This window comes from Rhineura floridana, chromosome 1 (assembly GCF_030035675.1).
Source record: "Rhineura floridana isolate rRhiFlo1 chromosome 1, rRhiFlo1.hap2, whole genome shotgun sequence".
NCBI lineage: Eukaryota > Metazoa > Chordata > Lepidosauria > Squamata > Rhineuridae > Rhineura > Rhineura floridana.
Window position 1 is genome coordinate 238,030,796 of NC_084480.1, and position 25,314 is coordinate 238,056,109.

General features: G+C 41.6%; 1 protein-coding gene across 6 annotated transcripts in view; it reads left to right on the top strand.

The window, feature by feature from the left end:
• Window positions 1-25,314, top strand: part of PIEZO2 (piezo type mechanosensitive ion channel component 2) — a 417,861-nt gene that overhangs the window by 368,227 nt on the left and 24,320 nt on the right. For 4 of the 6 annotated variants that reach the window (XM_061595221.1, XM_061595237.1, XM_061595227.1 and 1 more), the window contains 11 exons: window positions 2,152-2,217; window positions 2,957-3,123; window positions 3,555-3,709; window positions 7,407-7,577; window positions 8,187-8,582; window positions 9,909-10,167; window positions 10,329-10,511; window positions 11,252-11,501; window positions 12,407-12,539; window positions 14,123-14,270; window positions 14,376-14,590. In XM_061595221.1, coding sequence (XP_061451205.1) covers window positions 2,152-2,217; window positions 2,957-3,123; window positions 3,555-3,709; window positions 7,407-7,577; window positions 8,187-8,582; window positions 9,909-10,167; window positions 10,329-10,511; window positions 11,252-11,501; window positions 12,407-12,539; window positions 14,123-14,270; window positions 14,376-14,590 — 2,143 coding nt within the window. The remainder of the gene's footprint in view (window positions 1-2,151; window positions 2,218-2,956; window positions 3,124-3,554; window positions 3,710-7,406; window positions 7,578-8,186; window positions 8,583-9,908; window positions 10,168-10,328; window positions 10,512-11,251; window positions 11,502-12,406; window positions 12,540-14,122; window positions 14,271-14,375; window positions 14,591-25,314) is intronic. The other 2 variants (XM_061595247.1, XM_061595266.1) reach the window with 1 other exon arrangement.

The following is a 25,314-nucleotide window of genomic DNA, read 5'->3' on the forward strand; positions in this document are numbered from 1 at the left end:
ATCCTGGGAAGTGTAGTTTGTGAAGGGTGCTGAGAGTTGTTAGGAGACTCCTGTTCCCTTGGCAAAGCTCCAGTGGCCAGGGTGGTTTAACAGTCAGCCCCTCTTCTGGGTATTGTAGCTCTGTGAGGGAAATAGGGCATCTCCTAGCAACTCTCAGCACCCTTCACTAACTACACTTCCCAGGATTTTGGGGGGGGGGAAGCTATGACTGTCTAAAGTGGAACAAAGGTCTGGTGTGGATGTGGCCAGGGACAGCTTTGGTTTAAATTTGGGTGGGAGACTACATGTGCCTGCTGTAGAATAAAAAGGTGGGGGAAACCCGGAAAAACAATTATACTGTTCACAGTGTTTTCCTTTTGGACAGGAAAGGTGCTTTCCCTCCATCCAGTGCCCACCCACCCAATCTCCACCCCTTCCCCTCCCTTCCACGTTCCTCCCTACCTCTACCCTTCCTCCCCTTCTCTCCCCCTTCCTCCTCCTCCCTCTCTGTCCCTCCCTCAGGTCAGTTTCACCTTTCCTAAGCATTATTGTACAGGAGTAAATCCCATTGAACTCAAAAAGCATGCAAATGATAAAACCTGCCCTCTCCCTTGCTCCTCCCCCTCTTCCTTTGCCCCTCCTTCCCCTTCCAATCCCCTCCTTCCCCTTCCAATCCCCTCCTTCCCCTTCCCTCTTCCCTCCCCCTTCTCCTCCTCCCCCATGGTCAGTTTTACCTATCCTAAGTATGATTGCACGGGAGTAAATCCCATTGAACGCAAAAAGCATGCAAATGATCAAACCTGCACTCCCCTCCTCCTCCCTCCTATCCCCTCCCTCTTGCCCCTTCCTTCCCCATTCCTTCACCACGTCCTGCCCCTCCCCTTCCAATTCTCTCCCTCTCCTCTCAGAGGTACATGTTACCAAATTCTTCCAAGCTACACAGGAAGTGGATTGGACTGTGAAAGACCAACCCAAATTGTGTTTGCATTTTTACAAATTTATAGGTCAGTACAATATCTCAAAGAGGAGGTCAGCTCTCCAGCGCCTCTGGTGCATTCACTATAGCTGCCCAATTTCCCTGCCTTTTAAAGTTTGATAGAAATATCTGTTGCCTGTAGGTACATTCTTGAATTGCAAAGTTTTGTTTGTGTAATAGTGAATATCTTGTAAAGTTTTATAATAGCCTTTCCCCTTTCTTTTGGGGAGGCGCCATAATAGTAGAGCCTCGTGCCTTGCATGCAGAAGGTCCCAGGTAAATTCCATGGCAACTCTGTTTACGAAAGGACCATGTAGCAGATAATGGGAAACACCTCTACCTTTGAAGTCATATTATACAGATTATCCTTTCATGCGTGGCAAGAGAAAGGAAATAGTGGTTTATTTTACCTGGTTTCTTCTTGTTGGCTTATTACTATAGAAAGATGTAATAGGGAAAACATTGGCCCAGTTCAGTCATAACAATTCTGGTTCATCCGACAATGCTTTGTTGGACCAGAAATGCATCCACTTCCACTTCCTTTTCTCTCATAACTTAACTAAGTACTTCTTGATTTGTTGCACTACAGTCTTGCCTGAAGTCCAAACCCCAAAAATCTGACTTAAGCAACCTCTAAAAACCAAGATATCAAACCACAGTGACATATCTTAGGTTGTAGGGATCACTCAAACTGCAGTTTCCCAGTTTGGACAGTATGAGAAACTGTGGTTTAACAAACCGCAAATTTTCAGTTAAGGCACAAGAGAAAGGGGAGAAAGGGCAGGGAAGTGTGTGGGCAGTCAGTTTGTTGGGCCAAAATAGTTATGTTTGTTCCAGGACATTTTGTGTTATACAGTGGATTGATATATAACACAGGCAACTGTTGCTGCTACAGGGATAGAAATAGTGGAGAGTGATAAGTACATGGGTTAGTTTTAGTTTTGGAAGGAAAGAGACAGTAAACAACCAAACCAAATGCTAGTTGATCGACCAGTATATTCAGATAATGCAACATCGCTGTCTAAAGTAAACTAAAATCACTGATGGGATATATCTCAAATTAATTTAATATAATGATTGGAAAATTCTGTAGTATTTGAAGATTGCTAAGCCACAGGATATATTTGTACATTTTTTGTTGAATAATTCTGAAATGCCCAAAGCATTTGCTCATTTCTTTAATATTGATTTGTCAGTTGGTATAGATATGGAATGGGAAGAACGAGAAGAACCTGTCAAAAAGAAATCCTCAGGCGGACCTGGTAATCAAAGAAACGAGAAAGTATTCTTTTAAAACAATAGTAACTGATAAGTCAGTACAACCGTGTGTTAAAGAAAGGCAAGCTGACAAAGTATGTGCATGATGTGCTTAGAATTTCCTGACAACTATATATCAAGATTCACAACTCTGCTAGCACAAATGATACTATTCAAATCAGAAAGCAAACATCAGTTTGAACTGCAGAATTGTGCAGCTAGATAAATTAACCAGATACTGTTTTTCATGCCAGCCAACTATATTTTGAAAATTAAAAATACTAAAATGTTTAACAGAGATGTCAGTTGCACCCATAGTATGTAGTGTTTGAAACAGGAACTGCAGAATGAAAACAGAATGTGATAAGCCAAATTCAGTGTTTATAGAGAATCTGGTCATAGAGAGAATTTATATATAAATGTAAAAAATAAAGGCTCTGAGATCACCCAGCAATTACAATTACTGGTAGCGATGCAAAATTGGTTCAAACGTTTGGCCGCTAATCTGGCCCCTGAATCTAGAAATGCCAGATAAACAGTGGAATCCTATACATGTTTACTCAAACGTAAGTTCTGTTAAGTTCAGTGGAGCTTACTTTCAAGTAAATTTGAGTATAGCAGCTAGAGAATACTAAAAATTGTTCCTAGGGGCTAGATTTTCTTCAGTTGTTTACATATATTGGCTACTGTGGTGATTGTTAATTTACTAAACTTTATTTTTCTTATTTCTCCCCCCACCTCCAGATAACATTATCAAAAGAATATATAATATTTTGAAGTTTACCTGGGTTCTCTTTCTGGCAACAATAGACAGTTTTACAGCTTGGCTCAATTCGATTTCAAGAGAGCACATTGATATTTCCACTGTGCTAAGAATCGAGAGGTGCATGCTTACTAGAGAAATCAAAAAGGTAATAGGACATGCTCATATCATTTAATTGATGGCAATAAGCAGGTTTGTGAATTCTGGCCTGCCTTGGCCAAAACTGTTGTTGCTAGATATGTGTTGCACCACTGTAGGTTTTAGCAACCACGTAGTATATTCTAATTTTTTTTAAAAAAAAATGTCTTTAGAAATATAATGTATATTAACAAACACTTGCCATTTTTAGTTTGGTGGAGATTTAATCATTTTTGCTATAATTGGGAATGGAGGAAAACCTTAGTAAAATGTGAAGAATACAACACTTCTGTGGTGTAGTTCTGATTTCTGAGTTTTCAATTGCCTTTACAACGCTCATTTTTTGACATTTTGTTCTTCTCAAGTTTCCTAAAAACATCTTTGCACCAGAAAATTAGCAGACCCCACTTAAACTTCTAAATTGTCTCCCTTCTTTCTTAGGGGAATGTTCCAACTCGAGAGAGTATCCATATGTATTATCACAACCAAATAATGAAACTTTCTAGGGAATCTGGATTGGATGAAATGTATGAACCTGGACAGGCTGAGAGGACAGCAAGTCTAGAATCTGCACTTTCTCATGACAGTGAATCCAGGTATCTTCTTAAAACTGACACTAATTCGATCAATACATGTAGGGTAACATCCAATGCTATGTGAATGGAGGTTGCCTTCCCCAATCGATTTTCCATCCTCCTCCATCCACGCCCCATTCCCAAATCTACCCCAGAGGGCCCCGCAAAACTCTGGAATAGATTTTGGAGGTGCATGGTGCTACAGGTGGAGAGGAAGGAGAAATCCTATTTTACCAGTGGAAGTCTGTTCTGCTGGCAAGTGGCCACAGTTGGATATCATTCATAGAAGATAAACTTCATAAATGAAGAAATATCCAGTAGTAACATTTAGGTAAAAGTAGCTGATTAATGTTGGAATTTGCATCTGGTATTGAAACAACTTCTGTGGATATGTGACTAGGACAGTATAATCAGCTCCTGTGTTTGAGCCATTTGTTTTCCTTGTGTTAAAACGTATGAGAGCAGCAAAATCTTTCCACCTTGTGAGTGTTTTTGTTCTGATTTTCTCTCTCTAGCTACAACAATGTCACTTTAGGAGGAGGGTATTTTTCCCCTCCCAAAGCTACGGTAATTGCTGTCATGGCAGATGGTTAGCTATAATCCCTTTTTTCTATTCTAAAATGTTATACTTGATTGTACCTGAATCATTTCATTGTCTTCAAACATTATGATGGCTTTTAAACTTCAGAGTTTAGATTGAGAAAAAACAGAATTAAAAATTAGAAAGATTGTTATGGCTAATCTAGACACTGGAATGCTGGATGAAGTGGTAAATACTTGGCACTCATTTTAATCTAACACAAGTTTAGTTTAGTTTAGTTTATGAAAAACCAATGTAAACATATTGGACTACATATTTAAGTGTTCTTTTGTTTAAAATTGGCTTAGTGTACCTATAGGGGCCCACACTACAAAATTTCTAACTACCCACCTAATTAATTGACAAATTAGGAAACAAATGGAAATTAATCAAGTAACTCTATTGTTGCCCATGCTGAATGCTACTTTCTAGACAGTTTTTGTCAACCTTTGCATATGTGAAGGAACATATTTTCATCAGTATCCATGAGACTGCAATATTCTGTTCCCTTAAAGTAAACATCCTACAATTCTGGTAAAGTGGTGTAAAGCTCTTATTTCTTGCCTCATTATTGCATCAGATTTGCAAGTCCTTGGTGTATAACTGTCTCAAAAACATTCTGTCAGAACAATCTTTTTTCAATTGATTACACATATTAAGACACTACTTTCCTTTATCTCAAATTCTTTTTTCACTAAAGTTTGCTGTAAAATGCATCACACTTGGCATCTTTTATCCCACTCCCTGTTTTACCTGGTAATTGACTGTTTACATTTACTCAATTGTTGGCTCCATAATGGGGATGGAGTTTGCTGCCGATCCGCTTGTATTCCGATAGTCCGTCGTTCGATCCTGATCCGCCCTTCTTTTATTCCCGCTTGCTTTGGCACTTGCCAATTCGATCTGCTGTTTGTTTTTTGGTTGTGAAAAAAATTGCGTAATTTCATTGTAATTGCCTATGTAAATTATCACAATGTTCCACGTGATTTATTTTTTCCTATTTATCACACCTACTCACTGTTACAAATGCATCAAATAACGAAGATATTTACGTAAAATTTGGGGGGGGGGTTAAATCCGTGCTGATTACAGCTGCAGCCCACTGCAAGAAATCAGTGCTGATACAAAAAGATAGCCAACTGTCAGATTCAGTTGGAACTAACTCCAATTTAGCAAATATTCTCTCCCATCCCTACTCCATAATCATAACTGATTAACCATCAGAATATGTGCATGGGCACATATTTCCATTATCCTATTGTATTGATAAATGATAGGAGATAAGGACTTTTACAGTCATCATACTTATAGTGAGAAACTGCACATTAATTTAAATACCTTTGAAAATAAGGAAACCTTTTTTAAGTACTTGAACATGTTACCATGGCATAAAGTAAAACAGCTTGCATTTTGTTTAATTAAAAAATGTATGTCTGCTAACATATACAATCTAGATTTCTGCTGAAAGCAGATTAGTTCATAAATTGTAGGCCTTACAAATTGTATGGGAAGAAGTTAGCTTTACATTTATATTTTTTTTAAAAATCCAAACCAGCCATTTTTAATATAATGGAAACTGCAATTAATTAGGTTTAGGGTGTCAGACAAAAGGCAAAGGCAGACCTTTCCTAAAACTTCCTTATCCTTTGTGTCCAGGAAGCATCTGAGAGTCTGACAGTGCAAGCCTAAGCAAGTTTACTCAGGAATAAGTTCCTTTGAGTTCGGGATGGAATTTTCAGAAAACTTTGATATCAAGCTTTTCCCCATGGATTTTTCTAATTCCCGGGTCACATGTTGATCTTAATGAGAAGTGAGCTCCGCTAAAAATGTGAACCATTCTCACATATTATATGCATTATTATACACATTATGGTACATATGATGTTATATGCCCATACTGCATATTCCAGGTTTCCTAAAATAACCAGCACATAAGCAAATCAATACCACAATTGCATATAATTATATAAAAATACTTCCTCCGTTCCCCTTTTGAGCTCTGTGGGTTTTTCTCCCTAGTAAATATATTTATGATTTCAACTTTATCTGCAAGATGTGATGGCACAGGCTGAAGACTGCGCTGTTGGAGGGGAGGGAGGCAGATAATCCAACCAAACCAAACTGACTTTCCTTCTTATTTTGACCACTGCCATCAAGTGAACATCTTTTTTCCCTTTGTCTGCCTCAACTAAACAGCTGCTTAACCTTTTGAACTTTAATTAGTTCAACCTACTCCCTGTACTGGGGAGAGTGGTATGGCACTTAGAGGTGAGGTGCATAACAAGGCCTCAGATAATTTTTCCCCACAACAAAGTATGTTTTTACTTACGGTTTTGGTTAGGCAACAAGTTAAATTGTTTTTGAGATAATTTGGATGGGGGGAACTAACATTACAGTTAGAACAGTTATACATAAGAGCAAACTAAAAATAGAGATCAATGCATTCAGTTTCTACCTATTCTAGACTGTTTCCCTAATCAAGCCAATACTTACCAATTTGCATCCCTCAGTTCAGTTTTCAAGTCCCTTTGTTATCTTCTCCTGGCTCCATTCTTCTACAGAGCCCAACTATACCTTCTTAAAGTGTTTCATCCCTTTCCCTCTCTTACAGCTCTTCAACTCTTCCCCGTCCTATATTCTAACTCAACTTATATGCAATATTTTTACTCCCCCAGCCTTTTAGCCTATCAGAAGGGGAAGTAGATTCCTGGTTAAGTTTCTGTTTTACCCTTAATTATCAGGTTTCATGCTGAATCCTACTGTGCCTAACTTCCTGAGCAAAACATCCCTTTGTACATTCACTTCATGTGAGTGTTTGACATATCTATGCAGGAGAGCCTTTAAAGCAAAAGCAACCATTTTACAACCCAATTTTTTCAACCAAAAACAAGCATAAAATGGCTGAAAGCCCTATACTTTACACCATAGTTTTCCATTTACCTACTATTGATTCTGTGTGATTATCAAAACATTGTTCTGAATAATGACCAGTGTATTCTGGTAGCTCATTATCTCTCCTCAAAACCTTTTGTCTGTGTGTCTTTGTATAGTGCATGGCTAACCTGCATGTTTACTACTGAGCCACTTCAATATGCTGTTGGTATTTAACACTGTCTTTGTCACTGTTTGCACTGCTAGCTGCTGCACTGAAGCAACCACGCTGTTGTTATCAAGGCAGTCTACCCTTGATGATTTAGATGGACCAGATCCTATTCCTAAAACAAGTGAGCGTGCGCGACCTAGGCTTCGTAAAATGTACAGCATGGATATGTCCTCCTCATCTGCTGACAGTGGCAGTATAGTGTCAAGGTGCTTACCCATGCATGCTTTGTTCATTCATTTACCCTGACCATTGTAAATTTTGGCAATGTGAAAGTTTGCAAGTGTGGTGTGTCTGTGTTTGTATGCAAGTGTGCATGAGTAGAGTTACTTGAAAAGAAGCATAGTAGTAGAAATGTCTATCTCTTGTTTAGACACATACCAATATTTCTGCATTTGGGACTTTCGCTGTTTAATTCTTATACTTTTGGTCTCATGTTTCTAAATTAGGTGCCTATTCATTTAATTAATTCATTCATTCATTTTAACTGAGAACTTGGAATGCTGCCTTCAGATCCTGGTTAAAACAGAAACCTGGTTAGCCTTACTCACAGCAGCTAATATCATTGCTGACCCCGCCCCACAAAAAACCATAACTATGATTAAGGCTGAAGGTGAGCAATTAATTATCAAGAGAAGGAGGAGTGGAAAAGGTAAAACACGCAACCTGATTGCCTGCTCCAGTCTCTTAACTGTGGTTGAGTGTGACTTCACTGGTATAATATTGAAGTCCCATAATAGAACAAAACTTGAACACATCACTGTTTTGTTTGTGAAAAAAAAAATTAACAAAAACATTGTTCCCCCTGTTCTTGACAGTGAGGCTACCCAAATCACCATGCTGTATTCTCGTCAGGGGACAGCAGAAACTATTGAAGAGGTTGAGGGGGAGGAGCACGAAGAAGAAGGGGTAGATACTCCATCAAGACAACAGCATGACATGGAAGATTTTTGTATAGATTCTGAAGGAGCTGCATATACTTCTGATACAGATATGCCATCTTATTCTGCTTTGGATGGCATTGCTGAACCACCTCCTTCATACAGCAAAGCTGTGAGCCTAGAACTTTTTCCTTTAGATGACTCCCAAGATGACTTTTCTGACAAAAACCATATGATGGTGAGCCCAGATGAAAATCAGTCTGACAAACCAGAAGATTCTATACTCCCTCCTTTGACACATGAGCTAACTGCAAGTGAACTACTTCTAAACAAGTAAGAATCATAAAATAATTTTCCCATAGGCATATAAAATTATGTAAATTAAATGTGTTATGAAAATTATATTGTCATGATGCTCAGCTGTTTAAATTGGTACATGAATTGCAGCAAACTCATTGATGACCAGATCAACCTTATTACATTAGTTTTATACAGTTTGATGGAATGTATTTCATTTATGACACTTGTACCCTGCCTTTCTTCCAGAGGATTGCAGTGACAGGCATGGAGTACCCAGTAATCTCCTATCAAGGCACTGGCCACACCTAGAGCTTCTTAGCTTCAGCTATATAACCGCATAATGTGCTTATAGATCATGAAACTTTGGATAAAGTTTCCTTTACTATTCACAAATGTAGGACTGAATAAGACTAAGTTGCAATGGGATGCAATGGGCACTGAACAAAACTTTCAGGGATTTGCTATGATTATTTGGGGGGTATTTACAAATCACAAAATTCTTACATGAAAGGCATAGTGACAGTCTTCCACATGCATGTTTCATGTATACATGGTTCATACCAATAGCAATTTTCCAGGACAAATCCACACCCTACCACACAGATTGCATTTTTTTTAAAAGCTTTATTTAAACTCTTAAATATACAGATATTGTAACATGGGAAAAGGCCCAGATGTGGAACCTGATGCCTCAAAATATTTGGGTGGGATTCTAAAACTTACTTTAAGTGTATCCAAGGATTTTTCTGCACCTGAATTTGTTTTTGTTTTCTTTGAGCAGCAGACCCCATCCCCTAATGAGGAATAACAAATTCTTTTGAAATAAATTTTAGGTGGCTTGCCTTATGGTAGGGTGGGGATGTTTTACAGCCCGAGGACCACACTCCCTTCTGGGCAACCTTCCAAAGACTCCATGCAAGTGATGGGCAGGGCCAGAGGCAAAAGTGGGTGGAGCAATTAATGTAAATTTTAACTTTGTATAGTTGGCTAGTCTCTGCACAAACTTACACACCCCTTTCTATCCTTCATTTAGAGAAAAACATTGTCAGAGTTCAAGGACACATTCCAACCAGGCAAAGACATTAGGGGTGCGAAGCAGAGCCAGGGAGGGATTTGGCCTGAGGAGACTTCTGAGGACTAGATAAGACAGAGAGACCTGGAGGGCTGTATTCAACCCCCGGGCCTGATGTTCCTCACACCTGTCAGGTGGCATGAACTGGATATTGAAAACTTATTTACATGGTTCTTTAGGTCATGCACTGTTAAACAGAAATATCTTTTTGTTGTAACTTACAGACTATTCTGCAGTATTTAAAATATTGACATGTCAAATTATGTGATTTAACTTTGTCCCCACAGAATGTTTCATGATGAGGAACTGGATGAGTCAGAAAAATTCTATTCTGGTCAACCTCGTTTTTTGCTGCTTGTTTATGCTCTATATAATACACTTGTGGCGCGTTCAGAAATCGTGTGTTATTTTGTAATTATTCTTAATCACATGATCTCTGCCTCAGTGATTACCCTTGTGCTTCCTATTCTTATATTCCTTTGGGCCATGCTCTCCATTCCGAGGCCTAGCAAACGGTTTTGGATGACAGCTATAGTCTACACTGAGGTATGCTGACATTCTGCTTATTACTGTTGGAAACAGCTTGTTGTGCTCTTCTTATATTTTAATAATTTGTCATTTTTATGAAATGTCTGGAATATTATCAGGTTTTTTGTGATTGAAATGAGGCTGCCTTTAACCTTTATCTTTTCTCCTTTTTTGCACAGGTAACTATTGTTATAAAATATTTTTTCCAGTTTGGCTTCTTTCCTTGGAATAAACACTTAGAGCTCAGTAAGAATAAGCCTATGTTTGCTCCCAATATTATTGGTGTTGAGAAGAAAGAGGGTTATGTTCACTATGACCTTGTACAGCTACTTGCCTTGTTTTTCCATCGATCCATTTTAAAGGTATTTTGGAATTAAAATATGTATTATATTGTTTTTAATCTTTGTTTTTTATCATCTTTATTTTTGTTGTTACTATTATTAAAACTATTTTTAAATAATTTTGTATATTAGATTTTTACATACTGACCTTCCAACTTATCTGAATTGCTGTTTCCATATTATAAATATTGAGATTAAGATTCATGGAGATTTGAGCAAATTATCAGACTATATGAAAAGGTTCTACTGCAAAATCAGATCAGAATATGATTAGTTAGCTGATCTAACTCCTGATTTAAAGTTATAGGCATTCATTCCAATATCCTTGCAGTCTTTTATGAACAGACATCTCCATAGGAGCATCGGTTTCTGCCCTTAAAATATATTGAAACTGCCAAGTCTTTAAAGTTTAGTCTCAGCTGACCTGGGCTTGGTCGTAAAACCTGTTTACAATGCTACTGCATGCCCTTTCAACCATAACCAGATCCACATATTAGGGCTGTGATACCCATGAAGGCTGGAACCAAATCAGTTCCTATTAGAAATTAAGCAATGAACCAGTACATTCATAGTTAAAATGGAGTATTCCAGTAGCTATATTCCTGACACATGGCCCACAAGAGGTTAGGTGACTTGAAGATAAAAATGTATACCAAGGGGCTTGTGTATCCTATAAAGAGAAGGAATTCCAACAATAACCAATTTTAAAATACAATAAATATAACATTTAAATGTGACAATTACCTAACTGTTTCTTTTAGTGTCATGGATTGTGGGATGAAGATGATGGAGGAGAAAATTGCAGTAGTAAAGGTGACTCTGATGATGAGTCAGCTGAGTCAGATAGGAGAGGTTCTGCTGATTCTTTGACATCAGTCAATTTGGCAGCATCTGTTGAATCCATACATGTCCATTTCCCAGAGCAGCAGACTGCCATCCGTAGGAAAAGTTCAAGCAGTGGCTCACAACTTTCTCACAGATCCAGCTTCTCCTCACACCGTTCAAAGAGAGGTATGTGGGTGGTCCACCACCACGACTGAAACTGAATGTGGAGTCATGAGTTGTACTTGCCTTAGCATTGATTTCTGATTATCCAGTAAATTAATTTTAGTGTTATTGTATTACTAATTACCTCACGTTTGAGATGGAAAGTTGTACCCCTAAATGAGCCTGCCTGGGAACTTCATTTCACTTCAAAGGCCTTCCCTGAATCCTCCCTCTGTCTGATATGTGATGAATGGACAGAAGAGATATGGTCTCTTCAGTTATGGTGCCCAAAATTCTGAAAAAGGTCTTCAGCATAAGGGAGAGGGCTTTTTTGTTTGGCAACAAATAATCTGGTTTCTTTGGGAGTGATGATAACTTATAGCTCAATCCTAACAATGTCTACTCATAAGTAAGTCCTGTTGAATTCAGTAGGGTTAGGGCTATAACCTAAGTCAAGTTGAACCAAGTTGCAAAGGTTAAGTTTCTGAAATAATGAGAAGCCATGGTTTCCACTATGTGAACAAGCTGCAGCAAGCCTCAAGCACCCACATTTGCACTCACAAACTCTACTCTTCTGTGCTCCAGAGGAAAAAATCAAAAACTTTCACTTCTGATTTTAAACCAGACGCAGTTCTTTGTGATGGTTAGTGAAACAAGCCAGTCAAAGAGTAGCTTTAGATACTACTTGTTTTTGGCAACCATAGTTTAAACATACCGCAATTCCCCAAGTGGACTGTGGTTTATTTCAAATCAGAAGTGAAAATGTTTGATCTCTGCCTTGCAAGTGTCAAGAAGAAGGAGGGGGAGAGAGGTTTCATGTTAATATCTGAACGTGGCCAAAACTCTTTGATTTGATTAATCTTTACAGTCAAGCTAAACTTTTGTTTTAAGACTGATGTGACAAAATGCAATTTCTTTCCCCAACTCAGGAAGTACCAGCACACGGAACAGCAGTCAAAAAGGAAGCAGCGTGGTGAGCATAAAACGAAAATCAAGGAAAGAACTTCTCATGGACAAGCTACGAGAACAACTTGTCATAGCTAAAGCATTTACCATTAAAAAGTGAGCAATTAAAGCTTTTACCCAGTTTTAAATGAAAGGAGGAATCAATTTTGCAATGTTCTGGTAGGATTTTTGGGATAATGCATTTCCATAAAAGGTTTAGAAACAAAGCTCTGTGTAGCAGTGTTAACCATTGCACTGGGGCTGGAGGGCCTTTTTGATGATGAGGAGGAGGAGAAGGAGGAGGATTATAATGATAATAATATTTCTATTCCCACCTATTCCAGAAGGAGCCCAGGGCTGCAAACAAGAGACAAAACTAAAAACATCTTAACTATCCTAAAAACATATATATATTTTTTAAAAAACTTTAAAAATATCTTAAAAAGCAATTCCAACACAGACTCCGACTGGTATAAGGTCTCTACATAAAATTCTTGTTGAAAGATGAAGATCTTAAGTACGCACCGAAAAGATAACTGAGATGGCACATGTCTAATATTTAAGGAGAATGAAGGGTAGGTGCCACAGAACGAAAAGTCCGCTTCCTATGTTGTGTGGAACGGACCTCCTGATAAGACGGTATCTGCAGGAGGCCCTCATATGCAGAACGCAGCGTTCGACTGAGTATATAAGGGCTAAGATGATCTTTCAGGTATCCTGGTCCCAAGCTGTATAGGGCTTTATATACCAAAACCAGCACCTTTTCCTTTCCGGAAACCGACACAGCTGTCTCACCAGCAAAAGCTGGCAAAAGGCACTTCTAGTTACTGAGGTCACCTGAGCATCTAATGACAAAGATGTTACAGAGAGATAGAGCTGGGTACTGCTGACACCTTGCCACAAATCTCCTGATGACCACTCCCAAGGGCTTCATATAGATGTTAAACAGCATCGGGGACAAGATGGTATCCTACGGTACCTGACAGCATAACTGCCAGTGGGCTGAAAATCAATTTCCTAATACTTTTCTCTGAAGCTGACCCCGGAGATAGGATTGGAACCACTGTAAAACAGTGCCTCCAATATCCATCTCACCAAGTTGGCTCAGAAGGATACCATGGTCAATGGTATCAAAAGCTACTGAGAGATCAAGTAAGAAAAATAGGGTCTCACTCCCCACCCCTTTCCTGATAAAGGTCACCACCTCTTTCAGGGCTGCGACCACTTCCTCCCACAAGGACACATTGACCACACCATGGATCCACTCAGTCATACCCGCTTGGCAAGCTTTAATAAGCCAAGAAAGGCAAAGGTCAAGAGGATACATTGCTGGACACATTGTTGCAAGCACCTTGTCCACGTCATCAGGCTATATCAGTCTATGTCTCTGTTCATATCCTTCCACGTACTTTTTTGCTTGCCCTAAATATTCTAGAATAATCATTGGCTTTCTCTTCACTTGGGGGTGGGCAAGAGGGCAACGCAAGTCAGACCTTCAAACTCACCTGGTTGCATTCCATCTCATATATGGGGCTAATAAGAGGTGAAGGGGTCATCATGGGCCCATCATCTGGCTTCATACATTATGTTGTGATTATTAAGCAAATGAATAAGTTTTTTGTGGGGGGTAGTTAAATGAAAGTTCATAGTTCTTTACATAAAGTTATTTGTAAGTAAAACTGTCTTTTCTGTTATTTCAGGATACTTCAAGTATATGTGCCTATCAAACAGTTTTTCTACAATCTTATCCACCCAGAGTACAGTGCTGTGACAGATGTTTATGTCCTAATGTTCCTTGCTGATACTGTGGACTTCATTATCATTGTGTTTGGATTTGGGGCTTTTGGGGTACGTTAAAAGTCTGATGTGTTTGAATGAATCCGCCATAAATATCTACTGTATCTCCTATGGCAAATGCTCCCTATCCCTTACTGCCCCTGTTTTTCTTTCCAGAAACACTCTGCAGGAGCAGATATTACCTCATCATTATCAGAGGATCAAGTGCCAAGTGCGTTCTTAGTGATGGTGCTAATTCAGTTTGGAACCATGGTAGTAGATCGGGCATTGTATCTGAGAAAGACTGTCATGGGAAAAGTCATCTTCCAGGTCATCCTTGTTTTTGGTATACACTTTTGGATGTTCTTTATCTTGCCTGGAGTGACAGACAGGTAAATGTTGGTGGGTTGGGTTTTTTTGTAAATATGCTTTTAATTTAGCAGTGTTACCACTACTGCCTTAAAAAGGTGATCAAACCATGTACAAAGAGGAAAGATTTGCTTCTTGTGATCTCAATTTAAGTGTCAACTGTGGTTGAACGGAACAAAAAAATGAAAACTGAAGTTACATGTAACAAGAGGAATGGGCAGGTCATGTCTTATTTGGGTCATACAGGAGGAATTTTGTAACATTCTCTTTTTTTGAAAATAGAGGAAATTTTCTATTAGACATAAACCAAAAGTGGGCTCATTACATGCTTGTATGGCTCGCTTTTTATAAGAAACCTTGTTGTCCATCAATGTGTGTTAAATTTAGAATGCAAGAGTGGGTACTTGATAGCTTGCAACAGTTCATACTTATTGTGTGAAGTGATCATAAGTTTGTATTCTTGCTTAAGAACAGGAGAATCAAAGTTTATTCTGTTCAACATTCTTTGCAAAAATTCTAGCAGGTGCTGGGGGGAACACTGGAAGTTGGCCAGTGGTCCACCAATGGACGCACTCTACCTTCTGTCCACATCTACCATGGACTTCAAGAAAGATTTGTCAACCAAAAGTACTAATGGGATCTGCTTAAGATTCTGTGATTATACAGCCACAAGAGTGGCTATATACTATAGCCACCATGGATTCTTCACATTCTGCCATGTTAAATTGAAAATACCCCCATGCCATTATGCTGTTTTCCATAAGCTCATTTCAAAACAAAATCTTACAAAACATAGTCCTGAACTCAGAAATTATTCCTTAACAACACTCTAAGTTTTCATAGTGATACACAAAACACTCAGAGTGTTCAAAGTGTAAAACAAAAGAAAAAACCCTTTTTGGACTTTTTTCTGTCAGTGGTCTCATAATTTGTTGAAATTAATTAAAAATTAGTCATATTCACAGAGTACCTGTAATCCTATTATTGACCTTACCTCATACTCTGACCTTCACCTTCTGCAGCTTAAAAGTTAAAAAAAATGCATGGCTAATTTTTAATTAATTTAAGAAAATTAACATTGGGGTCTATGATAGGACAGACATGCTCAGTAAGAACCAACTGTCAGTGTTCTAAAAGCCAGACTAACAGTTTACTACCACTCACCATATGCTCAGAGGCTCATGTTACCAAATTCTTCCAGCTACACAGGAAGTGGATTGGGCTGTGAAAGACCAACCCAAATTGTGTTTGCATGGATGGGTTCCTTGTTGCTCATCTGCTTTGCCCACTGGCCTGTGTGTTGTTGTTGTTTAATGCCAGATCGGTACACAATAAGACCACACTCATCCATGATTTGATCATGGATGAGGGTGCCCTTTTGGCGTGCATTACTGAGACCTGGGTGAGTGAGATGGAGGAGTTGATCTGACCCAGCTTTGTGCACCTGGATATTCAGTGCAACAGCAGCACAGGCTGCAGGGATGGGGGAGGGGATGCTGTGGTCTGCAGAACTTCCATCTCCAGGAAACCACTCTGTCTGGGAGCTGGCTGTGAGGGCCTGCACTTGGTGTCAGGCCAATGAGACTGTAAACTAGGCTTGCTACTGATGTACCATCCATCCTGCTGCCCAGATGTTTCTCTGACCGAGCTGGTGGAGGCCATCTCAGATATGGTATTGGAGGAGGCCAGAATGATAGTCCTGGATCCTACCTCCAAGGTCGTTTTCAGAGAATAGCATTGGGCGATTGTCTTTTGGCTCCCTGGCAGTTGTGCTGTGGTGTGTCAAAGGGTACCATTTTGTTCCCAATGCCATTTAACATCTATACAAAGCCGTTGGGAGTGGTCATCAAATGATTTGGGGTGAGGTGTCAACAGTATGCTGATGATACCCAGCTCTATTTCTCCTGTGCATGGAAAAGATTGTCTCAGCTGGGTAGTTAGCTCCACCTAGCGGTTGAAGGCAGAAGAGCACTGTTGAATTTTACAGGAACTTCCTGCTTTGCGTAGCTCCTTGCTCCAGTTCTCTTCTGCCTTCCAAGAGCAGTTGATCTCTCTGCTCTGTGGTTCAGGCCTGTATAGGTTGTGTTTGTGTTTTTCTTCCCCAAGTTGTTCTGTTTTTCCTTCTACTCTTGACCCTGCTTCTCACTGTCTCCCTTCTTTGTTCCTACAAAAATAAGTTGTCATTGTTCTCCCGTTCCTGGAGAACCTTACCAAGGCGTGAAGCCATCCAAGAAAGGGGCACACACCCCTTCCCTCAGGACCGGCTCATTTAACACTGCTTGCTAGAGAATGCCCCCCCGCTAGCCTCGCTACTTTGCCAGCCTTATTGGGTCCTCAGTGGCAAGTGCCCTAGCGGCCTCAATGCCCTTTCTCCGCACTTACAGCACAACACCCAAGAGAACCGATCTCCCTAAACTCCACCATCAGCATTTGTATTCTCGCCCATGGAGGGCTACTGTGAGGTGCTCCAGCCTCACTGAGATCACCTGTTACCCTCCCCCCCAACAACACCAATGTGGAGGCTTAGCCATTATCGTGGCTCCCAGCCCTTGTAAGCCCCACAGCGCAGTTGTCCCCATGGGGAAAGCAACCCACAAAACAGAAAATCCAGAGAAGAGGCCAAAGCCACCTCCGCCCAGACCAAGCACAGTGCCACCGCCATTACCAAGGCAGGCCTTAGGACCTTTGTTTACTATGTATGTTCAGGCAGAGGCAGCCATGGCCCACCCCTCTACCAGCAGGCAAGTAGTGGCTGAGGCACATAGATTGGCAGGCAAGGCGGCTCCAGAGGGCGTGGCACTCAAGGATAGCAGGTGAGTCAGGCAGAACAGGCAAGGTCCTGATAACCAAATGGGAGATGCGGGGAAGGACTCTCACAGCGCCTCTTACAGGACACAGAGGAAGAATGCATTCAACCTCACCCTGTTTTAGATTCCATTTTCTCTGCAAGATCCTCTCCTGACGAATTCACAGGTTTTTTTTAGGCACCTGCATCTCACCAAGCCTTGCAAGAGACTGGGGGGGGGAGATCCCAATCCCCCTCTCTACTCCCCATGCCCACCAGCTGCAGGGGGGGGTGCATCAACCCTGTTGTTTTCATGTTCAGCCTCTTCAGTTACAACTGTCAGCTCATATACTGCAACAATTAAAGGAACAACTGAGGGACTCTCTCTTAATGGATCTATCCAGAGATTTATCAGCCCCTTCAACTTCAATACAGCACCTCCCACAGGATGCATCTAGGATGCAAGTGGTGCAGGGATCTTCCACAGCCTGCTCATCAAACACACGGCCTCCTCCAACCCACACTTCACCTGGCCCTTACGCCACCACCCCAGGTAGACATCCTCCACCTGCAGAGGATACATCTGTAGACCCAGACAATAAACTAATTGTACTGGACAAAGAAGAGTGGAGTGGGGACTCAGAATCTGAAGAGATTTCAACCAACAGGACTTTTCGGGAAGCTCACTTTCTCCCACTCCTGTGCAAGGCAATGGAAGCCCTCAGTCTAAACTCCCCGGAAGATCCTCCAGCTCCTTCATCATCTAGGGTTTCAGCAGCATGTCCAGACCTGAAACCTAAGTCAAGGGTGCTGAAACTTCCATCACTGCTACCCAAAGTGATCAAATCCAAGTTTGATGTCCCATTGCAATTCAATATGTTGGTGCCAACCGCTAACAAATATTATACACTGGAGCAACACATCATGGACCAGCTGAAAGTCCCGCTGGTAGACGCTCCCATAGTCTATTTACTAAATCCATCCTTGAACCCAAAGGACTCAGATGCTCACCTCAAGGACATGACAGAATGTAAAATGGACAAGGGCCTCTGAACGATCCATTAGGCTAGTGTGCTTTCCATCCAGGCCTCTTCAGTCTTTACAAGAGCTTCTCTTCTATGGCTGGAGGACCTGCTAGACAGTCCACAACAGGATCCGGCCAGAACCTGCAAGTCTCTATTAAAAATTTCTTGGATGATGACGTTTATGGCAGATGCATCCATGGATGCCTGTCCCATTCAGAGCGGGAGCCACGAGACTGAGACGCAGGTACAAGTAATTCTTGTTTTATTAAAGTAATGGATACATCGAAAGCAGAGCGCTTCATATTCCCAGCTCACTTCAATTCCCCAACTAAACTCTACACATGCTCTGCAACATATGAAGGAAGTTGACTCAGCGCCCAAATCCAGGAGCTGCAGTCTTAAATAGGAAAGGTCTTAGATCGCAATATCTGGCTCCTGCGCACGCTCTCCCTCTGCCTGGTCCTTTTCTCACAGCATCAAAAGCGAGGTGAAGGGGGCGTGCCTCCAGCAGTTCGTCCGAAAGAATTGGTTCCTTGGCGACAACCTCGAGGTCAGGGGGTGGAGAAGCGTCTGAAGCATCCCCAAAACTGCTTGGTAAGGGGGGGTTACCACACGCTCCGAAGCATTGCCCAACGGCTCTACTGGCATGTCTGGGAACTCCGCGTTGTCCTCTTCAGAGGCAGTGTCGTTCGTGGGAACTGGCACGACATCAAACTCATTCCCTTCCCCAAGGTCTTGAGAAGATTCACAACTACTGGCTCCTCCGTGCCTTCTAACTGCTGAGGAACCTGAAACTCATGCCTTTCCCCTCCCTGGGCCTCGTGAGAGAGCTGGGGCTCAACAATGCCATGCAGTTTTCAGCAAGGTCATTAGCAGAGGGTGTTTTCACTTGAAGTACCCTCTGATTGCACCACTGGGAAGCTGATACCACAGCCCGCTCTAATCTCTCTTCAAAACCCTACGTGGGAGGTAAGTTATTTGGTGATGATGCCCTAGTGGGTGTCTTGGAATGTAAGCAAAATAAAAAATCTATGCCTTCCACTGGGAAGAGAGATGACAGAAGATCCTTTTGAAGATCTTTTCACCCATATCTATCGTTGCAGTCCTTTCCAGGCTCCAGGACACCGGGAAGGACAAGAGACACCCAAACTAGCTACACCTTCTGGAATAGGCAACATACCCAGATTAAAGGCCAACAACACTTCCCCAATAGATTGGGGTTCGGATCCCAGTTGCAAGGGAATAAGCATCAATTCTGACGCCAACATACCTTCGTTGGGAGGCTGCCTCCAACGCTTTGCTCAGCGGTGGAGGGACATGTCATCAGACCAATGGGTGCTAGCAGAAAGGCCAGTTGAAACCAGTTACTATTGTGAATGTGCCTCCAAGCAAACCCGGTACATCCATTGTTCCATGTTCCTTAACGATGCCAGGTTAGGTTTGGCTTAGCTTAGGGTGCCTGAAAGTTTATGAGCACCTACAGCTGTATTTGTTGCTATAGGTTTCTTATTCCTTATATTTTCTCAGAAATCCCATTTCCTTACTATAAAAGGGTTAGGATTAAGGTACTGTACTGTGCTTGGAGACCATACATTTAAGACAAGGCACTGGGTAATTCTGAATCAGCCCCTGTCTCTCAGCCTCAGAGAAATAAAAGAGGCAGGCCACCTCAGAGTACCTTTTTCGTAATAAAAACACACTTATAAAGTTGTATTACAATTTAGCATACTTTGTTATTTTAGAAATCATATTTAAATCTCAACATCTCTCTCCTTAAAACTCTGATTCTTCTTACAGGATTTTTCCCCTAGTTGGCATCCTTGCTCTACACAAGAAACCATTTCCCAAGATCAAAACAGTATAATTTATCAATCATACCTTCAGAGGTTATATGCCCATTTGGTTTTAAACAATACGCTAATTCAGCCTTTCCCAACCAGTGTGCCTCCAGATGTTGATGGACCACAATTCCCATCTTTCCTGACCATTGGCAATGCTGGCTGAGGCTGATGGGAGTTGTGGTCCAACAACACCTGTAGGCACACTGGTTGGGAACGGCTGCGCTAAATATATGTCAATTACTCACCGGCCGAGTCTTGGCAAGAAAACAAGAGTTCACAGCAAGTTGAATTGCCTGCTATCCAAGTTTTGGTCACAGGGCTGAATTTAATGCTACGATTTTTAGGGTTCCCTGAATATATTCCCCAACCTATATAACCTATATAACCTATAGTATATATGTAAATAAAATGAAGGCAGGGAACCAGGGTTAAGAAGTTCAGGCTGAACTTCAATTGCCTTTCTATGAGATTGGATTTTGTGGTCTCAAAAAAAAGGCCTATGGCCTATTGCTTAATTCCTTATTCTGAAACATATACCTTCTTAATATCTATATTTATTATGTGTGAATATATAAAATTCCCCATTATAGATGCTTTGACATCCCAGTGGCCTCCAGGTCAGTTGTATGCCTTCCCGCCACTTCCAGTCCTCCCCAGGGTAATCCAGAAAATCCAAGCCGAACGGGCAACAATTCTGCTGGTAGCCCCTTGGTGGCCAAGGAGAGCCTGGTTTCTGGAACTCCTCAACCTATCGGTCAATCCTCCATGGCAAATTCTCTGCAGGGAAGATCTGTTGTCACAGGGACAGTTTCTCCACCCAGATCCAGGCTGGTTGGTGCTTCATGTCTGGAGGTTGAGAGACAACATCTCTTGAAGAAAGGCATTCCAGCCCACGTGGTGGAAACAATGATGGCCTCCAGACAACCTTCCACTGTTAGAATATATGAGGCTACATGGAAGGCATTCTAGGCTTAGTCGCAGAAGAAAAGTATACTTCCAAGAAAAGCATGTATTAAAGAGATCCTCTCCTTCCTACAAGAGGGCTTAGCATTGGGTCTCAGACTAAATACCCTGAGGCGCCAGGCTTCAACATTATCAGCAATTCTGTCTAAGGCCCCAGAAAAACTGCTGGGATCTCACCCATTCCTGAAGTGTTTCCTTCATGGGGCAACTATGTTGGCACCACCTACAGTCCATCGCTACCTGACTTGGGATCTGCACAAAGTGTTAAAGGCTCAACAAAAGTCAAGTCTCTTTTCGCCTGCTGTCCTGTAAGGTCTTGTTCCTTGTGGCCATTACTTTGGCCTGTAGAGTGTCTGAGCTGAATGCCCTCTCTGTGGATAAGAATTTCTGTGTTTTTCATAAGGATAGAGTAGTCCTTCACACTGTTCCTTTCATCCTAAAGTACTGTCTACCTTTCACTGTCAACAGAAGCTACTGCTTCCTTCCTTCTGTCCAAATCCTATTCACCGCACAGAAAAAGCATGACACTCACTTGATGTGAAAAGGGCCTTAAAAGTATGTTTCCTAAACTAAACCCATTCACAAGACATTGTTTGTGTCTTTTCATCCAGCGTCCTTAGGGAACATGGTTTCCACCTCTACACTAGCTAGGTGAATCAAAGCATGTATCACACTGGCGTATGCTTCACTGCGGCTCACTCACCCAGCCAGGATAGTGGCTAACTCCACTAGGGCAGCAGCCACAGCAGCAGCGTTCTCATGCAACACCTCTCTTGTGGAGATTTGTAGAGCAGCTACATGGGCCACTCCTAATATGTTTATTAAGCATTATAAGAACATAAGAAGAGCCTGCTGGATCAGGCCAATGGCCCATCTAGTCCAGCATCCTGTTCTCACAGTGGCCAGCCAGGTGCCTGGGGGAAGCCCGCAAGCAGGACCCGAGTGCAAGAACACTCTCCCCTCCTGAGGCTTCCAGCAACTGGTTTTCAGAAGCATGCTGCCTCTGACTAGGGTGGCAGAGCACAGCCATCACGGCTAGTAGCCATTGATAGCCCTGTCCTCCATGAATTTGTCTAATCTTCTTTTAAAGCCATCCAAGCTGGTGGCCATTACTGCATCTTGTGGGAGCAAATGCCATAGTTTAACTATGCGCTGAGTAAAGAAGTACTTCCTTTTGTCTGTCCTGAATCTTCCAACGTTCAGCTTCTTTGAATGTCCACGAGTTCTAGTATTATGAGAGAGGGAGAAGAACTTTTCTCTATCCACTTTCTCAATGCCATGCATAATTTTATACACTTCTATCATGTCTCCTCTGACCCACCTTTTCTCTAAACTAAAAAGCCCCAAATGCTGCAACCTTTCCTCGTAAGGGAGTCACTCCATCCCCTTGATCATTCTGGTTGCCCTCTTCTGAACCTTTTCCAACTCTATAATATCCTTTTTGAGATGAGGCGACCAGAACTGTACACAGTATTCCAAATGCGGCCGCACCATAGATTTATACAACGGCATTATGATATCGGCTGTTTTATTTTCAATACCTTTCCTAATTATTGCTAGCATGGAATTTGCCTTTTTCACAGCTGCCACATACTGGGTCGACATTTTCATCGTGCTGTCCACTACAACCCCGAGGTCTCTCTCCTGGTCGGTCACCGCCAGTTCAGACCCGATGAGCGTATATGTGAAATTCAGATTTTTTGCTCCAAGATGCATAATTTTACACTTGTTTATATTGAATTGCATTTGCCATTTTTCCGCCCATTCACTCAGTTTGGAGAGGTCTTTTTGGAGCTCTTCGCAATCCCTTTTTGTTTTAACAACCCTGAACAATTTAGTGTCGTCAGCAAACTTGGCCACTTCACTGCTCACTCCTAATTCTAGGTCATTAATGAACAAGTTGAAAAGTACAGGTCCCAATACCAATCCTTGAGGGACTCCACTTTCTACAGCCCTCCATTGGGAGAACTGTCCCTTTAATCCTACTCTCTGCTTTCTGCTTCTTAACCAATTCCTTATCCACAAGAGGACCTCTCCTCTTATTCCATGACTGCTAAGCTTCCTCAGAAGTCTTTGGTGAGGTACCTTGTCAAACACTTTTTGAAAGTCTAAGTACACTATGTCCACTGGATCACCTCTATCTATATGCTTGTTGACACGCTCAAAGAATTCTAATAGGTTACTGAGACAGGACTTTCCCTTGCAGAAGCCATGCTGGCTCTGCTTCAGCAAAGCTTGTTCTTCTATGTGCTTAGTTAATCTAGCTTTAATAATACTTTCTACCAGTTTTCCAGGGACAGAAGTTAAGCTAACTGGCCTGTAATTTCCGGGATCCCCTCTGGATCCCTTTTTGAAGATTGGCGTTACATTTGCCACTTTCCAGTCCTCAGGCACGGAGGAGGACCTGAGGGACAAGTTACATATTTTAGTTAGCAGATCAGCAATTTCACATTTGAGTTCTTTGAGAACTCTCAGGTGAATGCCATCCGGGCCTGGTGATTTGTCAGTTTTTATATTGTCCATTAAGCCTAGAACTTCCTCTCTCGTTACCACTATTTGTCTCAGTTCCTCAGAATCCCTTCCTGCAAATGTTAGTTCAGGTTCAGGGATCTGCCCTATATCTTCCACTGTGAAGACAGATGCAAAGAATTCATTTAGCTTCTCTGCAATCTCCTTATCGTTCTTTAGTACACCTTTGACTCCCTTATCAACCAAGGGTCCAATCGCCTCCCTAGATGGTCTCCTGCTTTGAATGTATTTATAGAATTTTTTGTTGTTGGTTTTTATGTTCTTAGCAATGTGCTCCTCCAATTCTTTTTTAGCATCCCTTATTGTCTTCTTGCATTTCTTTTACCAGAGTTTGTGTTCTTTTTTATTTTCTTCATTCAGACAAGACTTCCATTTTCTGAAGGAAGACTTTTTGCCTCTAAGAGCTTCCTTGACTTTGCTCGTTAACCATGCTGGCATCTTCTTGGCCCTGGCGGTACCTTTTCTGATCTGCGGTATGCACTCCAGTTGAGCTTCTAATATAGTGTTTTTAAACAACTTCCAAGCATTTTCGAGTAATGTGACCCTCTGGACTTTGTTTTTCAGCTTTCTTTTTACCAATCCCCTCATTTTTTTGAAGTTTCCTCTTTTGAAGTCAAATGTGACTGTGTTGGATTTTCTAGGCAATTGGCTATTTACATGTATGTTTAATTTAACAGCACTATGGTCACCGCTCCCAATCGGTTCAACAACACTTACATCTCGCACCAGGTCCCGGTCCCCAGTGAGGATTAAGTCCAGGGTTGCCGTCCCTCTGGTCGGTTCCATGACCAACTGCTCTAGGGAATAGTCATTTAGAATATCTAGAAATTTTGCTTCTTTGTCATGAGTGGAACACATATGCGGCCAGTCTATGTCCGGGTAGTTGAAGTCACCCATTACTACCACATTTCCTAGTTTGGATGCTTCCTCAATTTCATATCTCATCTCCAGGTCTCCCTGAGCATTTTGATCAGGGGGACGGTAGATCGTTCCCAGTATTAAATCCCTCCTGGGGTATGGTATCACCACCCACAAAGATTCTGTGGAGGAGTCCGCCTCTTTTGGGGTTTCGAGCTTGCTGGATTCAATGCCTTCTTTCACGTATAGAGCGACTCCGCCACCAATACGTCCTTCCCTGTCCTTCCGATATAGTTTATATCCAGGGATAACTGTATCCCACTGGTTTTCTCCATTCCACCAGGTCTCCGTTATGCTCACTATATCAATGCTCTTCTCTAAGACCAAGCACTCCAGTTCTCCCATCTTGGTTCGGAGGCTCCTAGCATTAGCGTACAGGCACTTGTAAGCAGTGTCTCTCTTCAAGTGTCTTTGGCACTTGTGGTTTGGCCTGTGGTAATTTTGCCCTTCTGAATTTATATCCTGTTCCCCTGCTCTCACAATGCCTACTTCTAGGCCTACCCCTTTTAAAATTTCATCATTTCTTTGGTCTTTATCCCAGGGGGGAGGTTTACTCCGAACCAGACATTCCTCAACTCCTGTCGGGTTTCCCCCCTCAGTCAATTTAAAAGCTGCTCTGCCACCTTTTTAATTTTAAGTGCCAGCAGTCTGGTTCCATTCTGGTTCAAGTGGAGCCCGTCCCTTTT